The 16,666-nt window shown below is 51.0% G+C and overlaps 2 protein-coding genes across 2 annotated transcripts; both read left to right on the forward strand.

Moving 5' to 3' along the window:
* The first annotated feature begins 491 nt into the window (after positions 1-491).
* Positions 492-5,463, forward strand: Fdx2 (ferredoxin 2). Its single transcript, XM_055601327.1, has 5 exons — positions 492-645; positions 718-772; positions 852-958; positions 4,843-4,930; positions 5,049-5,463. The coding sequence occupies exons 1-5, from the start codon at positions 498-500 to the stop codon at positions 5,203-5,205; spliced, it is 555 nt and encodes a 184-aa protein (XP_055457302.1). The 5' UTR covers positions 492-497; the 3' UTR covers positions 5,206-5,463.
* Positions 5,464-5,892: 429 nt separating this feature from the next.
* Zglp1 (zinc finger GATA like protein 1) lies at positions 5,893-11,173 on the forward strand. The gene is made up of 5 exons (XM_055601413.1): positions 5,893-6,063; positions 6,642-6,995; positions 10,232-10,314; positions 10,662-10,755; positions 10,935-11,173. Exons 1-5 carry the CDS (start codon positions 5,924-5,926, stop codon positions 11,062-11,064), a joined length of 801 nt encoding a protein of 266 aa, XP_055457388.1. The 5' UTR covers positions 5,893-5,923; the 3' UTR covers positions 11,065-11,173.
* The last annotated feature ends 5,493 nt before the right edge of the window (positions 11,174-16,666 follow it).

Raw genomic sequence — 16,666 nt, forward strand, 5'->3', positions numbered from 1 at the left:
TATTACAGATGTGCTCTGAGAGCACACAATTTCCAAAGTTTAAATTGGGCATGGTGGCACACGCTGAGTTCGAAGCCAGCCTCGTCTGGATAGCAGATTCTAGAATAGTTAAGTCTGTATAGAGAAACCCTGTCTCACACTCCACAATTTTTTTTAAGCTTGAGCATGGTGACGCATAACCCTTAATTCCAGCAAAGGCACCTGGGATTCAAGATCAGCCTGGACCACACACTGGGACCCTGTCTCAAAATTAAAGGGCCCGGAGGTTGGTCCTGATTGTTGCTCTTGCAGAGACCCGGAGTTCAGTTCCCAGACCCCACACGGAAATTTCTGGTGTCCGCAGGCACCCACTTGATGCTCTTGCATACATTCGAGCAGAAAACGTACACTAAGACTCAAGAAAAATCCAACCACAGGGTGAGGCCGGAAGTCCAGGCTGGATCCCAGTACATCACCTCTGACCCTACGCGATTACAATGGTAGCCTACGCACTGAGCATGCTCGGTCTTCCGGTCACGTGGCCTATCATGGCCGCCTCCATGGCCCGCGGCGTGAGCGCTCGGGTCCTGTTGTGGGCGGCTGGGGGATCCTGGGGTGCTGGGGCCAGACATGCGGCCGCGACGTCCAGGATGTTCGGGGCCACAGGTACCTAGGGCCGGGCCGGGCCGCGGGGCGGGCAGCGAGGCCGCAGCCGCTCACCTACTCGTGTGTTTACAGGCGAGCGGCGCGCAGGCGAGGACGAGGCGGACGGCCCGGAGCTCCCCGGGGATGCGTGAGTGCCCGCCACGCCACGCCCTGCCCCACCCTGTGGCCGGCCCCCGGCTCAGCACCTGCACCCCGTCTGTCCCCAGGGTCAACGTGGTGTTCGTGGACCGCTCTGGTCGGCGGATCCCGGTGAGAGGCAGAGTCGGGGACAATGTTCTTCACTTGGCCCAGCGCCACGGGGTGGACCTGGAAGGTAGGTAATAGGGAATTGGAGAAACCCTTACTGTTCGTTCTTTTTTTGTGTTTTTGAGACAAAGCCTCATATAGCTCAGGCTAGCCTCGATCTTACTGTGTATGGGGAGAGTGGCTTTGAACTTCTGACCCTCCTGCCTCCACCACCCGAGTGCTGGTGTGACAGGTCTGCACTACCACAACCCGATATTTTTGGTCAGGAGGCCCATGGGTGAGTCGGTATTCAGGGCTCATTCAGTGATGCAGGCTGTCCGGAAATTTAAATATGTAATCCAGGCTACCTGCAACCCCTTACAGGGATCCTCCTGCCTCCACTTTCTCAGTCCTGAGACCACAGGCCAAGGTGAAGGGTTATCACATCACCTTATGGGTGGATTGGGAAGAACTGAGATAAGAGCTCATGCTACTCAGACTGTTCTGAAACCAGCTATGGAACCAGGCTAGGCTCGGACCCACAACAGTGATCCTCCTGCCTCTACCTCCAGAATGCTGAGAAGATTAAGACCCAGTCTCTGTGACTTAGCCTTAAACCCACTGGCTGACCCTCCTGCCTCAGCTTTCTCAGCTCTGTGATTACAGGTTGTTTCCACTGTTTAGCCACCTTTGAGTTAAAGCTGGTAAGATGGCTCCCACACAAGCCTGCCAACCTGAGTTTAATTTCAAGTCCACGTATCAGCAGAAGGAAAGAGGCCGACCCCACCTCAGGCTGTGTCAGGCACACAGTTCGTGTACACACAGAAATACCCCTTATGAAAAAGAAAACGATGGAACTGGAGAGGTTGCTCGGTTCGTATGGCTCTTGCAGAAAACCTGTGTCCTCTGCCTACCTACCCATGCTATGCCAAGCAAGTCACAACCCTCTGTAACAATAGCTCCTGGGACTCTTGTCCTCACCTGGCCTCCGTGGGCATTGCCTTCTCATGTACAACCCACACAGACATAAACACTGAAAAATTAAGTCTTTTTTAAAAAATGACACTAAATCAAAGCTTAGTTTTGGAGCAGCCCTTCCTGAGCATTTTATTCCTGGGGATGAGGGTGTGTATGTTCTCTGCCAGTGTGTGGGTTCTTGCTATTGACCTCTCCGTCCTCTAGTCCAGCCACTGGCTTCCTTTTGGGGAGAGGTGGTATTGAGACAGGGTCTCTGTGCCCCTCAAGCTGGCAGAGAGCTCTGTCTCTTCAGTGCTGGGATCATAGGCATGTACCAGCACTGTCCCTCTGGGCTCTCTTGCTGGTCTTCAGGCACAGAGCTCAGTACTATCCCAGGACCATTGTGCTTACTGTTCTCTGTCAGAAGTGCTTTCCCAGCAAATTGTTTTGTTCTTCTCATTCTTCAGACCCGGCAATTTGGCATCCTTTCACCCCAGCTTAAGCCCCCCAACGCCCATGTCTGCCTGTGTATTTAGTGATCCCATAGAGTTTATGTTTCATTTGCTCTCTGACATCTGTCCCACAATGTCCCAAATTCACGTCACCTGTGTCCTCTTAAGGTCCTCAGTGAAAGCAGGTCTGAAATGGGTGTATGTTGAGGGCCAGTTTCATGGGACAGCTTTATGAATAGACAAGGCAGTAATTCCTGGTGTGACAGGTGGGCGGGACCCAGCAGCAACAGTCACATGGGGCATGCCGGCCCTCCAGCTGCCCTGGTGTGAATCCTGATGAGTACTTTCTTTATTGCACTGATGTAGTGTGCCTGCGTGTGCCTCTGTAGAGATCAAAGGGGAACTTGAGGAGCCTGGTTCACTCCTTCCATGTTTTCCTAGGGATTGAATTTAGGTCATTGGGCTTAGTGGTAACCCCTTTACCTAATGAATTTATTCCAGGCCAACCATGAACTTACAGCAAGACTCAGTTTAGATTCCTATCCAGCCTGGATGACTTAGCAAGAGTCCATGTCTCAAAAAAAAAAAAAAAGAAAAAAAAAAAAAAAAAAAAAAGGGCAGGAGTCCCTGGGTGAATACTACCTACTGTGTGTACTAAAGGTCCTCTGGCATATCATGCTAGCCTGGACCTAGCCCAGCGGGGACTATCAGCCCAGGAATAAAGAAACTGTTAGGTTTTCATTGACAGACCAGTTGGAAGGGACAGTGCTAGGTTAATGGAGTAGGGGGCCTGACTTAATCTAAAGCTGGCAGAGGTGGCCGGGCATGGTGGCACACACGTGGGAGGAGAGTTTGAGGCCAGCCTGGTGTCTGTATAGCAAGTTCCAGGACAGCAGGGCTACACAGTGAGACTCTCAAAACAAGCCCCAAACCAGTAAAAAGCGCTAGAGATGCTGGGATGTGGATGGGTTGTCTGTTCCCTGACCCAGCAGCCGCTGTACAGAGCGGAGTTGGGGCGTTTGGAAGCAGGTAGGCCATGTCTGTGGGGCCTCACCAACTGTGTGAACGCCAAACCCATTCTCTGAGCCTGCTTCCTGACAAAGGGGTGATCTAGCATTTCTCAGCAAGCTTGCCGTGAGGATGAACACACTCAATGCTTGGTAGAGAGGAGGGTGGATCAACAGCCAGCCCCAAGATAAAAAGACAGCTATAGCTCACCTGGGCAAGGGTGGGTGTGCTCCATGGTAGGTGTTCCTGTGGCCCCAGCTGCTACAGAAGCTAAGCAGCAGAAAGACTAGGCCTAGGATCTGAGCCTAGGAGTTGAAGACCAACTTGGGACCAGTCTGAGTTGGCACAGTGGCTCATTGGTTAAAGGGCAGTTGCCAACAAGTCTGACCTGAATTCCATCCCCAGAACTGACAAGGAAGGAAAACCAGTATCTTAAGTTGTTCTCTGACCCACACATTGTAGTGTGAAAATGCCCACACAGATTCACACACGTGTAAATAAATAAATGTTTTAAAAGCTTTCAGGAGCAGGGCATGGGGGTGCATGCCCTTAGTCCCAGCACTGGGAGGCAGATCTCTTAAGTTCAAAGCCATCCTGGTCTACTCATGCATTCTAGGACAGGACAGCCGGAAATTTATGCTGAGACCGTCTTTAAAAAAATTAAAGCTGGGTGCAGTGGTGCATGTCTGTAATCCTAGCACTTGGGGCGGGGGGGGGGCAGAGGCAGGTGGATCACTGAGTTTGAGGCCAGCCATTCTACAAAGTCAATCCAGGAGAGCCAAGGCTACACAGAGAAACCCTGTCCCAATAAATAAGTTGAGAGTTTTCAGAAAGGAAAGTTGTCGATTGCTTTTTAGATTCAAACCCAGCCTGGATAATTTACTGAGAGTTTCTCACAAATTACAAATGTGGGAGGATGATGAGATGGCTCAGTGACTAGAGGCACTGATTCCAATCCTCAGCACCCAGGTCAAGGTGTGGAGAGCACCAGCTCTACACAGCTGCCCTGTGACCTCCACAGACGCATGCACAACAATAAAACAAAAGGCTTGTAAAGAACTGAGGATGTGACTCAGTGTGGACCACTCCTGCTTGTTCGAGACCCTAGATCAACCCCTAATGCCCTTTTTAAAAAGTTACATGTCTTAAGTGCCACCAAAAAGGGGGTGGGGTGGGGAGGAAGCTGGGGCAATCGGGAAATAATGGAGTTGAAATCTTGAATGAATAAGCAAAATCGAGAACATTCTAGGTCACAAGTACAGGAGTGCACGGGGCCTGAGGTGGAAGTGAGGTTAGTGTAGTGAGAGTCAGTGTGGGACTAGATATAATGGTTCACGATTGTCTTCCTAGCACTTGGGAGGTTGAGGCAGGAGAATCAGTTCAAGTTCAAGGTGGTCTTTGGCTACATGGTGAATTTAATACTAGTCTGGGCTGAGATTGTCTTAAACAAGCCTGCAGACAGCCTAGAAGCCGTTGGCCGTGAGGAAGATGGGGCTATGGAGCCGAGGTGGAAGCGGCTCCTCACTCAGGCCGTGCCTCTCCCTTCCTGTCCCAGGGGCCTGCGAAGCGTCCCTGGCGTGTTCCACCTGCCACGTGTACGTGAGTGAGGCTCACCTGGATCTCCTGCCTCCTCCTGAGGAGAGGTGAGTGGGCAGCCCCAGCTCCACTGCAGGCCCCTGTCTCCTGTGCCCAGGGCCCTTCCACCTCCCTCTAGCCGCCTCAGGCCCCACGAGCCCTGACCGCTGGCTGTCCTCCGCCCAGGGAGGACGACATGTTGGACATGGCCCCCCTGCTCCAGGAGAACTCGAGACTGGGCTGCCAGATCGTGCTGACCCCTGAGCTGGAGGGGGCTGAGTTTGCGCTTCCCAAGATCACCAGGAATTTCTACGTGGATGGCCACATCCCCAAGCCCCACTGACATGAGGCCGCTGGACTGCGCAGGGCCATGGAACCGAAAAGAAAAGCCATCCCTCCCGGCCCCAGAGCACGGACTGGTCGGAAACGAGAAGTTGGAAGCACAGTGTGAGACAAGAGCTGCCACTGGGAACAAACCAGTGTCCGGGCCCTGAGGGGGATGGGATGGGTCTCCATCTTGGGTGTGTCAATCCACCAGGGAGAATCGAACTGTAAATTAAGGATGGACTTAACCCAGAGCTGCAATAAAAACTCACACACATCTGCGGCATGTTCCGTCCTTGGGGACTCCGTCTACCCAGCTCCGAGTGCTGGGGTTCTAGATGTGCCTTCACCCGCCGCCGCCCCCCCCAACCCCGTGACAGCGCCTGGGATGCCCTTCTTCCTGGGGACGCCCCCTGTGTGGCCAGGCCCCGCCTCGGCCGCAGAGAAGGGATCAACAGCGGCGAGCTAAGTGATCAGAAGATGTGTGGCAAAGAGGGGCTACCCAGGGGTACTTTCCTGATCACACAGCTTCTCGAGCCACACAGCTGAGGCTCCTGGCAGCCACTGCAAAAAGTACGCCCAGGTGCAAACAGCGCCCCCACGTGACCTGCGCCGGCCAGCTCCGCCCAGGTGGCGCCTATCGTCATCACCCTCGCCTTCCTCACCCTCGGGTTTACCCCTGGGGGGGGGGGCTGGGGGCGGGGCAGAGAGGTTCCGCTGTGGGGCCCAGAGTGGGCATGGAGGCAGCTCCAGCCCGTGAGTTGACGCGCCCGCAGGAACTTCTGGCGCCACCTTGTCTAGACACCGAATCGCTCCGGAAGAGTCGACCCCCCGCGCTGGAGCCTGGAGCCCTGAGATGCCTCACTCCCAATGGCAGGTGCGTGGGATGAGACTCCTCCACCACCCACCCCAGCTAATGCCTCACCAGGCCCAGAGATGGAGGGGTCACGATCCCCGGCTTCTGAGCCTGTTACGGGCACGTACCAAGTTTCAGCCCCTACAAACAGAAGGGCACAGCTGATCTCCATCCCACCCGCCCTACTGTGGCTGTATAGCCCTAGGAAGTGCCACCGAGGGCTCATCCGTGGGGTGATGAGGGTCACCTACTAACAAACAGTAGTGGATGGGCCGATTGACCAATGGTTGCTATAGACAGCAGAGTGAATCGGGCAGATTCACGCCTAGGGTGGGTCCCTGCTTTGTTAATGGTGGGGAGTGGCTGATGGGGAGCTGATGGTCAGCCACGGGGCCGGGGAGGGGAGATCGGGGGAAACGGTGTCCGCTAACAAAATTACTTTGCAACTTTTAAACCTAATAACCCAAGACTCTGGCTCCAGGTGGAGCAGAGGATCACCAAGGAGAGGCACAGACTGGATGGCGCCCCACCCACCCCCACCCCGACCAAATCCAAGCCACCAGAAAGGGTGGCCACGCCTTACTGCTTCTTATCCCCAGGTCCCTGTGGTCCGCGTGCCAGGACTCAGTCAGCACGGCACTGCCTTTCCTCCAAGAGAAAGAGAAGGAGCCACCAGGGTCCCCTTCTCCACCCCCCCAGGCCCCGGGGCCGTGCTGGGAGCTGATGGTAATTGGGATGTCAGACCCACTAAGTATGGCCAGGAACCCCAAGAGCACACAGTACCCCAAAACGGAAACTTCCAGTGCTGTTCCCCCGGCCTCACCCCAGAGAAGATCACGGAAGCAGCTGAACCCCCGAATGGGCATTGAGAAGGTGGACCCCAGGTTCAGGGGGGTGACCCTGGAGTTCCAGATCCAGCCGGATTCTAGCCTCCAGATTGTGCCCACCTACAGGTAGGGACTCTCAGCTATGATAGATGCTGGAGTATAAGAACAGTACAACTGTAGTACTGTAGGCCTGGTAGTAGAACCCTGTCCTTCGAGCTATTTTGGGAGACCAAGGAAGGACTTGAGCTGCAGAGTGAGTTCAAGGCCAGCTTGTGTAACTGAGACCCTTGTCTCAAGACAGTGAAAAAGGCTGAGAGCTGGGTGTAAGGAAAGAGCCGACACACATTCAAAGCCAGCCTGGCTACATGGCTAGACCCTGGCTCAGAAAAAAATTAAAATCCACCTGGCTCAGCAATTAAGAGTGTGCACTTTTCGGGGTGGAGAGGTGGCTCAGTGGTTAAGAGGGCTGGCTGCTCTTCCTAGAGGACCAAGGTTCAATTCCCAGCACCCATTTGGTTGGTAGCTCACAACTGCCAGTTCTAAGGCTCTGACACTCTTATACACACATACACGCAGGCGAAACACCAATGTATAAAAAAACAAAAATATTTTTTTCTTTTTTTAAAAAGTGCTTCTCCTGTAGAGATAGTGCAGCGTGGTCCATTCTGAGCACCCCGTTTATGGTACGCAAGTTACAGTGCACAAGCAGCTCCCGCCCTAGTGAACCTTGCCTCCCCAGCTCCTGCACACATTCAGTGCACATAAACACAAAATCAAACATCACACAAATAAACACAAGTAATTTTTTTTTTTTTTTTTTGAGACAGGGTTTCTCTGTGTAGCCCTGGCTGTCCAGGAACTCCCTCTGTAGACCAGGCTGGCCTCGAACTCACAGAGATCCACTTGCATCTGCTCCCAGTTGTTGGAATGACAGGTGTGTGTCACCTCTGCCCGGCCACAAGTACTTTTTAAAATAACCTTCAGTCCCAGCACTGAGGAGGCAGAGACAGGCAGATCTCTGAGTTGGAGATCATCCTGGTCTACAAAGAGAGTTTACAGAACTGCCTTCTCTGAAGAAAAACTCTGAAGAAAGAAAAGAAAAGAAGAAAAAACATACTAGCCAGGTGTGGTGGCGCATACCTATAGTCTCAGCACTCAGGGAGGCAGAGACAGGCAGGTCTACAAAGTGAGGCCAGGACACCCAAAGCTAGTCAGAGAAACCTTGTCTCAAAAAACAAAAACAACAAAGAAACAAACAAACAAAAAATATTTATAAACAAAAATACACCCAAAGCTTAAAAGCTTGAATCCCAACACTGAGGACGATGAAGTTGGGGGATTTGTTTGTTTTGTTGTTTTGTTTTTGTTTTTGTTTTCTGGACAGGATTTCTCTGTGTAGCCCTGGCTGTCCTGGACTTGCTTTGTAGACCAAGCTCAAACTCACAGAGATCCACCTGCCTCTGCTTCCCAAGTGCTGGGATTAAAATGTGTGTCACCACGCCCCCTGGAGTTGGAAAATGTTGAGTTTGAAGCTGGCTAGCCTGGGCTGAACATCTGTCTCAAAAAACACATGTAGCTACGGGTGGGTGAGGTGGCTCTGTGGGAGAAGGTGCTTGCGGCCAAGCCTGCTGACCTGACTTCATCCTAGAAGGTGGGGAAAGTCCTCTGCCCTCCGCTCACATACAGGTTGGCACAGACTGAGGTTCGCAGATACTCATAAATAAACCGTATAACCACTTCTTCTTTTTTAAGATTTTGTTTATTACATATACAGTGTTCTGTCTGCAGGCCAGAGGAGGGCACCAGATCTCATTATAGATGGTTGTGAGCCACCATGTGGTTGATGGGAATTGAACTCAGGACCTCTGGAAGAGCAGCCAGTGCTCTTAACCTCTGAGCCATCTCTCCAGCCCTAACAACTTCTTAAAAGGCTTATTGTTTGTGTTTGCTTAGAACCTAATCATATCCTCATGCAAGCCCTTTTTTTTTTTGTTGTTGTTGTTGTTTGTTTGTTTTGGTTTTTTGAGACAGGGTTTCTCTGTATAGCCTTGGCTGTCCTGCTGGTCTTGAACTCACAGACCTGCCTGCCTCTTGGGTGCTGGGATCACAGGCATGCGCCACTACCGCCTGGCCGAACATTTAATTTTTTATTACAGTTATTTATTTAGGGAGTATATATGTGGTGTGTGCAGGTAGGCCAGACAACAAACTTGCAGGAGCTGGTCCCCTCCTTCTATCGTGTGCATTCCAAGGATTATGCTGAGGTGATCAGGCTTGGCAGCAAACTTCACCCAGTGAGCAACTTCAAAGGCCCTGATTGGGATTCTATTAATGTTATTGTTTTTTTTCAAACAGGATTTCATGTAGCCCAGGCTGGCCTTGAACTTCTAATTCTGCCTCATACACACACACACACACACACACACACACACACACACACACACAAACCTCCCTAGTGCTGGGATTATGTGTATGAATCACTATAGCCAACTTATTTTTCTTTAATTATATTGTTTTGTTTTGTTGAGACAAGGTCTCATGTAGACTGTGCTGGTCTAGAATTTCACCATCCTGTAACCCTCTTGAGACTAGAATTACAGAATAACAAACCTGACTAAATACAATACTGATTACTTTATTGCTCCTAGTGGGGTACAAAGCCACGACTTTGAGACATCAGATGCCTCCTGAGGGGTGCCCGTTAACCTTGGTGATGAATCTTAATTTGGGGCTGTGGCTCAGTGGGTAGAGCGCTTGCCTAGCATGCACAGAGCCCTGGGTTCCATCCCCAGCTCTGCATTAACCAGTTGGCAGGGGCACAGAAGCATGCCTGTGATCGCAGCATTTTCTAGATGGAACCAAGAGGACCAGAAATTCTGGGCCAATAGGGAGTTCAAGCCAGCCTGGGCTCCATGACATCCTGCTGTTCCCAGCCGGGTATGGTTCTATACACCTGCCAGCCCAGCACTCAGGAGGCTGAGCAAGTTCCAGGCCATCCTTGGTGTTAAGAGAACCTGCCTCAACAGGAAGAGAAACAAGAAGCCCTGCAGGCCCGGCTCCCCAGCCACGTTGGCGGCGGCCGGGCCACTCACTAAGGCCCTGTCTCAAAATCAACAGTAAAGAGAGAGTTGATTAATTTTCACTTTTCCTGTGACAGTGCTACGTTACTTTTAAATTTATTCTTTTGTGATTTGGTGTATGTATAAGTAAGTGTATAAAAGTCTTTGATTTAAAAAAAGGTAGAGAGAGGGCTGGAAATAGCTCAGTGGCGGTGTTTGCCTGGGCATGTGAGGACCTGGGAAGTATTCATTTGGGGGACCGCCTTACAGACTCCCCGATGCCGTGTCTTGTCCTTTTTGCAGCTTGCCTGGTAGAAGTTGTTCACCAAAGCTCCCTGCAAGCCCTCCCAAGGCCCTTGTCAGCCCAGGAGGCAGCGAGGCCCTCGGTGAGATACAGAGACACGTGAGCTAGGAGTATCGTGAGGGTACCATTTTCACATCCTCTCTGCCTTTCTCCGTGCCTCCTCCTTCATCCCAATTCCTCATTTAGACCTGCTCAGAGGAGCCCCTCCCCCAGGACTGAGTCACCCCCCACCCCCAGCTTCCTCAGCAGAGACTCACCACCTGATTCACCATCTGTCTCATTCCTGGTTCTCCCTGTCTTCTGTCTGACAACACCAAAGGCAGGGCCAGAGCTGCTGAAGCCTTAACAGGGAGCACCCCAGCCCCGAAATTCTCTGCCCCACACAAGCCTCTGGATTTGACCTCTGGCCTTTTGACCTCTGACCTCCAGGGCCCCGGCGCTGTGCTTCTTGTAGGACCCAGAGGACTCCTCTCTGGAGAGATGCTGAAGATGGGACCCCCCTCTGCAATGCCTGTGGCATCAGGTCCTCAATCTGGAGATGTTGGGAGTGGGGCCGTTAGTCTGGGCTCAGCTGGTGTGGGAACTAGGGAAAGAACAATAACCACCTTTTGAGGAGAATGGTTTCCTCCTAGTGGTTTCTAGTTCTCCACTGCATTCTAAATGGTGGTTTCTTATACCCTGCTCCCTCACTCCCACCTCCAGGTACAAGAAATATGGCACCCGATGCTCCAGTTGCTGGCTGGTCCCACGGAAAAGCATCCAGCCCAAGAGGCTGTGTGGCAGGTGTGGTGTGTCTCAGGACCCCCAGCTAGGCCCGACTCAGGAACTGTAGCCCTTCTTCATATAAGCAAGTCAGTTTTGTCTCTGTTTCTTGAGGGGAAAAGTACCCACACTGACTGGCAGGGATCCCAGGGACCCCTCTCTACTCAGTCTAGGCTGAACCCCCCAATAAAAGGAAATCATTTCTGAAATGATACTTTTAATTATGTTTTACTTTAGACTTTCTTTTACATTTGTCTGTGTGTGCGTGTGTGTGTCACGTTATGGTTTCCGAAAACAGAGGACAGCTTCCAGGAGCTGGTTCTCACCTTCCAAAGCTATGTGGATTCCAGAAATTGAACTCAGGTCCTCAGGTTTGGCTACAAACGTCTTTACTGTTAAGCTGTCCAGCCCACCTGAGGCCATGCTCACTGCTGCTAAAGGTTGGGCTGCTCAAAGCTCTGGACCCCACCCTGTGTGACCCTGCACACTTCCCCCAGCCTGGGGAAGTAAGGGCTCTTTCCTCTTTGGGGTGGTAAAAACCGTGGCTTGTGTGCACAGTCAGCTTGGCATAAGGAGGAACCAGGTTTTAGAAGGGAGGAGGGTGGCTGAAGAGACAGCTCAGTGAGGAGCACTGGAAGCCCTTCCAGAAGATCCAGGATCGATTCCCAGCACTACGACAGCTCACAGCCATCACCAACTCCAGCTCTAGAGGACCAGATGCCCTTTGCTGTCTTTTAAGGACACCAGGCATACACATGGTATGAGTTGACCTACACATATGTACACCCACATAAACACCCAAGTCACCTCAGTGACGGAACTAGGAAGGTTAAGGCCGGCAAGTGAGAGACAGGCCTGAGCACAGAAGACCCTGTCTCCATACTTGGCTTTTCTAAAACAGGGTTTCGTGTGGCCCAGGCTGGCCCTGAATATACTATGATCCTTCTGCCTCAACCTCCCCAGTGCTAAAACTACGTGTGCACCACCGTTCCTAGCTGTTGTGATATTTTACGTGTGTGTGCACGTGTGTGTGTGCGTGTGCAGGTGCACGCCACAGCATGCCTGTGGAAGTCAGAGGGCAGACAGCCTGCAGGAATCAGCTGTCTCCTTCCCCTGCCTGGGTCCTAGGAATGGAAGTCAGGCCATCAGACTTAGTGGTAAGGGCCTCTATTCCTTGAACCCTCTTTCTGGCCCTCTACCTTATTTTTTGAGACAAGACTTCTCTGTGAACACAGAGCTTGCCACGTTAGCTAAGTTGACTGTCCAGGGTGCATCTCTGTGAGCTCAGTGCCAGCCTGGTTTACTGGGGGAGTCCAGGACAGCCAAGGCTACACAGAGAAACTCTGGCTTGAAAACCAAAACGGAGTTGGGGATTTAGCTCAGTGGTAGAGCGCTTGCCTAGCAGGTGTAAGGCCCTGGGTTCGGGCCTCAGCTCTGAGGAAGAAAGAAAAACAAAAAGTCCAAAGTCTTTTCTGAGACTCACAGCCATATCTTAATTATAATCCCCAATAAAATCCAAAAGCAGATCAGATGCTTCCAACAGGATACACATTACCGTTCCAAAATGGTGGGAAGAGAGCATAGCGAGGAAATACTGGACAAAGGAAAGACTGACAACCAGCCAGGCAGGCTCCAAACTCTGCATCTCCATGTCTGAGGTCAAAGCACTCTTCAGATCTCCGGCTCCTTTCAGCTTTGTTGACTATAACACACTTCTCCCGGGCTGGTTCCACTCCCTGTCAGCAGCTCTCCTTTCTCCTCAAACTGTACACTTTGTAATTTTCCTTGCTCAGATGCCTCCGTTTCACTATAGATCTGCCACTAATAACCATACAACCCTAGTCAACACTAGACTGTTTTGCAATCTCCTCTTCAGTTTCTCCTTAGGCAGACTTTTCAGACAAGGGCAAAAAGTAGCTACGTTCTTTGTCAAGGAACTACAAGAACAGTCTCTATGCCACATACAAATATTCTGTGAAACCTCTTGACCTGGACCCCATATTCCATGTCACCCGGCACCACTGTCTGTCATGCACCATGTCTTTCATGGCTCAGTAAACCTAAAATGTCCAATTGCACTTCTAGTCCAAAGTCCCAAAGTGTTTCATATTCCTCCAAACAAAACCTGGTCCAGCGTGTCACAGCAATCCCCCACCCTGCTACCAGCTTCTGTCTTTGCTAGGGTTTATTACCGTGAAGGGACACCATGACCACAGCAACTTTTATAAGGAAAAAGGTTAATGGGGGCTGGCTAACAGGTTCAGAGGTCTAGCTTTTAGAATGAATCTCTGTCTCTGTCTCTCTCTCTCTCTCTCTCTCTGTGTATGTGTGTATCATTTATTGGAATTACAGGCTACAGTCCAGCTAATCCAACAATGGCTTGAAAGTCCAAGGATCCAGTACTTGGCTCCGGCCCACAAGGCTGGGTGTGTCAGCTGGTCTTCTGTATATTCTGGAAGCCCAAAGAGGCAGGCTCCAGTGCTAGTGAAGGAATAGGTGTGCTAGCAAGCGGAGGGCAAGCAGGCAAAGAGCAAATCCTTTCTTCTTCCACTGTCCTTACATGGGCTTCCAGCAGAAGGCGTGGTCCATATTAGTGTGTCTTGCTGCCTTAAGATCTGGATTAAAAGTGTGTGTCTTCCCACCTCAAAGGTCCACTTGCTTCTAGTCCACTTCAAACCAGCAGGAAAACCTCCACAGGTGTCGATTCCGTTTCTGGATTATAGTTCATTCCAGAGTCAAGCTGACAACCAAGAACAGTCACCACACTGGGTCTGACTTGAGCATTTGAAACCTCAAAGCCCACTTCCAGTGACACACTTACTCCAGCAAGGTCACACCTCCTAATAGTGCCACTCCCTGGCAACCGAGCATTCAAACACGTGACTCTACAGGGGACATAAAACAGGTAACTCTAAAGGGGCATACCTATTCAAACAACCGCAGGGGAGTCAGCCAAGGCTAAGCTAGAAGTGTGCCAGTCAAAGGTCCCTCCAGACTGAGCGCAGTGACTGTGCCTTCAGTCCCGGTATTCTGAGGCTGCAGAGATGCTCAGCAAGAACACTCGTGGCAGTGTTCAGTTCCAACATGAACACCATGTCAAGGGCACAGCTGTCTGTAACTCCAGCTCCAGGGGATCTTAATGCCCTCTCTGGCCTCCACAGAAACCCATGTCCTGGCTAATATTATGTCAACTGGACACAAGCTGGAGTTATCTGAGAAAGGGGAACTTCAACTGAGAAAAATGCATCCATCAGATCTGACTGTAAGGCATTTTCTTAATTACTGATTGATGAGGAAGGCCAGCCAATTGTGGGTGGAGCCATGCCTGGGCTCTTTAAGGAGGCGGGCTGAGCAAGCCAGTAAGCAGCACCCCTCCATGGTCTCTGCATCAGCTCCTGCCTCCAGGTCCCTGCCCTGAGTTCCTGTCCTGAGTTCCTTCACTGACAGGCTGCAGTGTGGACGCGTGAACTAAATAAGCCATCCCACCCTCCAGCTTGCTTTTGGTCATGGTGTTTTGTTGCGGCAATAGTAACCCTCACTAAGACGTAGCCACATGCTCATGCCACACATCTGTGTAGTCCTACACCTACAGATACAAATAAAACCTTCAAGCAAAGCAGATTTGAATTGAGTTGAAATGCTTACCTTTGAGACCAGAGCTCTGGAAAGCCTGCATTCAAGGGTCCCCCAGAGGGATGTGGTTATAGGTTCTGCTACACAGGCACTTAGAGGCTGCTCCAGCCGTAGTCTGAGGAATGAGGGAACTGCTGGAGCCAGTTTGTGTTTGGCATGGTGTGCTGGATGCCAGCTTGGACAGAACGCACACAGCAAGGACTATGGCGTCACAGAGACTTCTCCCGGATTCAAAGGAAAGCCCTGGAATCGGGGTAGGGTGACACAAAGACAGATTGCATTTAGGGAATCTCTGAGAGGGCCCTGTGGGAAGCTGTGGGAAGGAAGCCAAGGCTGCAGGGGAGCCTCTCCAGGTGTTGGACGATGCCAAGAGCATGCAGTGTTTGTATACCAAGAAAAGCCTGTCACCAATGGAGATCAGAATGGCCTGGAACGCTGAGATCACCTGACTCCGCCTCCCAAATGCTGGGATTTAAGGTATGCATCACTTTCCTCAGGTCCTCCTCCTTTTTTTTTTATTTGTTTGTTTTTGCTTTTTGAAACAGGGGCTCACTATGTAGCCCTGGCTGGCCAGCAGGGAACTCACTTTTTAGACCAGGCTGGGTTTGAACCCACTGAGATCTGCCTGCTTCTGCTGCCCAAGCATGGGTCTTAAAGGCCTGTGCCACCACAGCCAGCTGGTCCTCCTCCTTTTTAATTTTTGTTTCTTTTTCTTTTCTTTCTTTCTTTTGGAGGCAGGGTCTCATTTAGCCCAGGCTGGCCTCAAACTCATGTAGCCAAAGATAACACTGAACTTAAAAAAAAAAAAAAAAAAAAACAACTATTTTTTATGTGCATTGGTCCTTTGCCTGCATGAATGTCTGGGTGTGTCAGATCTTGGAGTTACAGACAGTTGTGAGCTGCAGTGAGGATGAATCAGAATTGAATCCTGGTCCTCTGGAAGAGCAGTCAGTGCTCTTAACAGCTGAGCCATCTCTCCAGGCCCCAACCTTGAACTTCTGAGTGCTAGGATTACTAGCGCCACTACACCTGCTTTGTTATGGCAGCAGGCAAGCACTCTACCAACTCAACCCCTGGCTGTTGTCTTTTTGTTTTATTTACTTATTTATTGGATTTCTGAGACAGGGTTCCCCTATATAGTCTTGGCTGTCCTGGAACTCTCTTTGTGGACCAAGCTGGCCTCAAACTTGCAGAGATCTGCCTGCCTCTGCCTCCTGTAAGTTTTATGTTTTTTAAGACCTATTTATTGCTGGGGAGTTGTGGCACATGCCTTTAGTCCCAGCACTCAGGGAGAATATTGGCAGGTAGATCTCTGAGTTCATGGCCAGCCTGGTCTATAAATCTAGTTCCAAGACAGCCAGCGTCTACACAAAGAAACCCTGTCTCAAAAACAAAAAAACAACAAAAGGATTTTCTTCTTAAACCCCAGCACTTGGGAGAGAGACACAGGTAGATCTCTGAGTTCGAGGCCAGCCTGGTCTACAGAGAGCGTTCCAGGACAGCCAGGACTACACAGTAACCTTGTCTTGAAAAACAAATTATTTCTTATTTTTATATGTATGTATGTATGTGTGCCTGCAGGAGCCCGTGCCCGTCAGAAGAGGATACTGGATCACCTGGAACTGGAGTTCCTGACCCAGGGTCCTCTTTAAGAGCAGCAAGTGCTCTTAACCACTGAGCTATTTCTCCAGCCCATAACGGCTAAGCCACTATTGCACAATCAGGCACATTCAGCCTGGCATGGTGGGGCGTCGGCACACAGGGTCCACAGCCAAGCAGGAACGTTGGAGACAGTTCTCCACCAGCACCTACAAGGCCTTCTCGGATACTACAAAAACCAGGCAGCAGGGCGGGAGTTACCTTTGAGTCCCAGCTCAATTTCTCCATGGCCTTCAGTCATGGCAAGCACTTGTGCTGTCTTCAGCAATAGAGTCTTACCATCCATTTAGCTTTTAAGGTTTGTGGGGCCTTAGGGTCTTCCCTGGTCAACAGCTCACAGCGAAGAAGTGTAGGGTAAAGGCCTGAGCTCACTTCTGGGT

Source organism: Psammomys obesus, unplaced genomic scaffold (assembly GCF_907164565.1).
Source record: "Psammomys obesus unplaced genomic scaffold, mPsaObe1.curated_primary_1811, whole genome shotgun sequence".
NCBI lineage: Eukaryota > Metazoa > Chordata > Mammalia > Rodentia > Muridae > Psammomys > Psammomys obesus.

Excerpts from the sequence above, each read along its gene's own strand:
- Fdx2 (XM_055601327.1), top strand. The coding sequence starts at position 498 with ATGCTCGGTCTTCCGGTCACGTGGCCTATCATGGCCGCCTCCATGGCC. Across the intron at positions 646-717 it reads CAGGATGTTCGGGGCCACAG|GCGAGCGGCGCGCAGGCGAG; the intron begins GTACCTAGGGCC and ends GTGTGTTTACAG. Across the intron at positions 773-851 it reads CCGGAGCTCCCCGGGGATGC|GGTCAACGTGGTGTTCGTGG; the intron begins GTGAGTGCCCGC and ends GTCTGTCCCCAG.
- Zglp1 (XM_055601413.1), top strand. The coding sequence starts at position 5,924 with ATGGAGGCAGCTCCAGCCCGTGAGTTGACGCGCCCGCAGGAACTTCTG. Across the intron at positions 6,064-6,641 it reads TGCCTCACTCCCAATGGCAG|GTCCCTGTGGTCCGCGTGCC; the intron begins GTGCGTGGGATG and ends TCTTATCCCCAG. Across the intron at positions 6,996-10,231 it reads CAGATTGTGCCCACCTACAG|CTTGCCTGGTAGAAGTTGTT; the intron begins GTAGGGACTCTC and ends TCCTTTTTGCAG.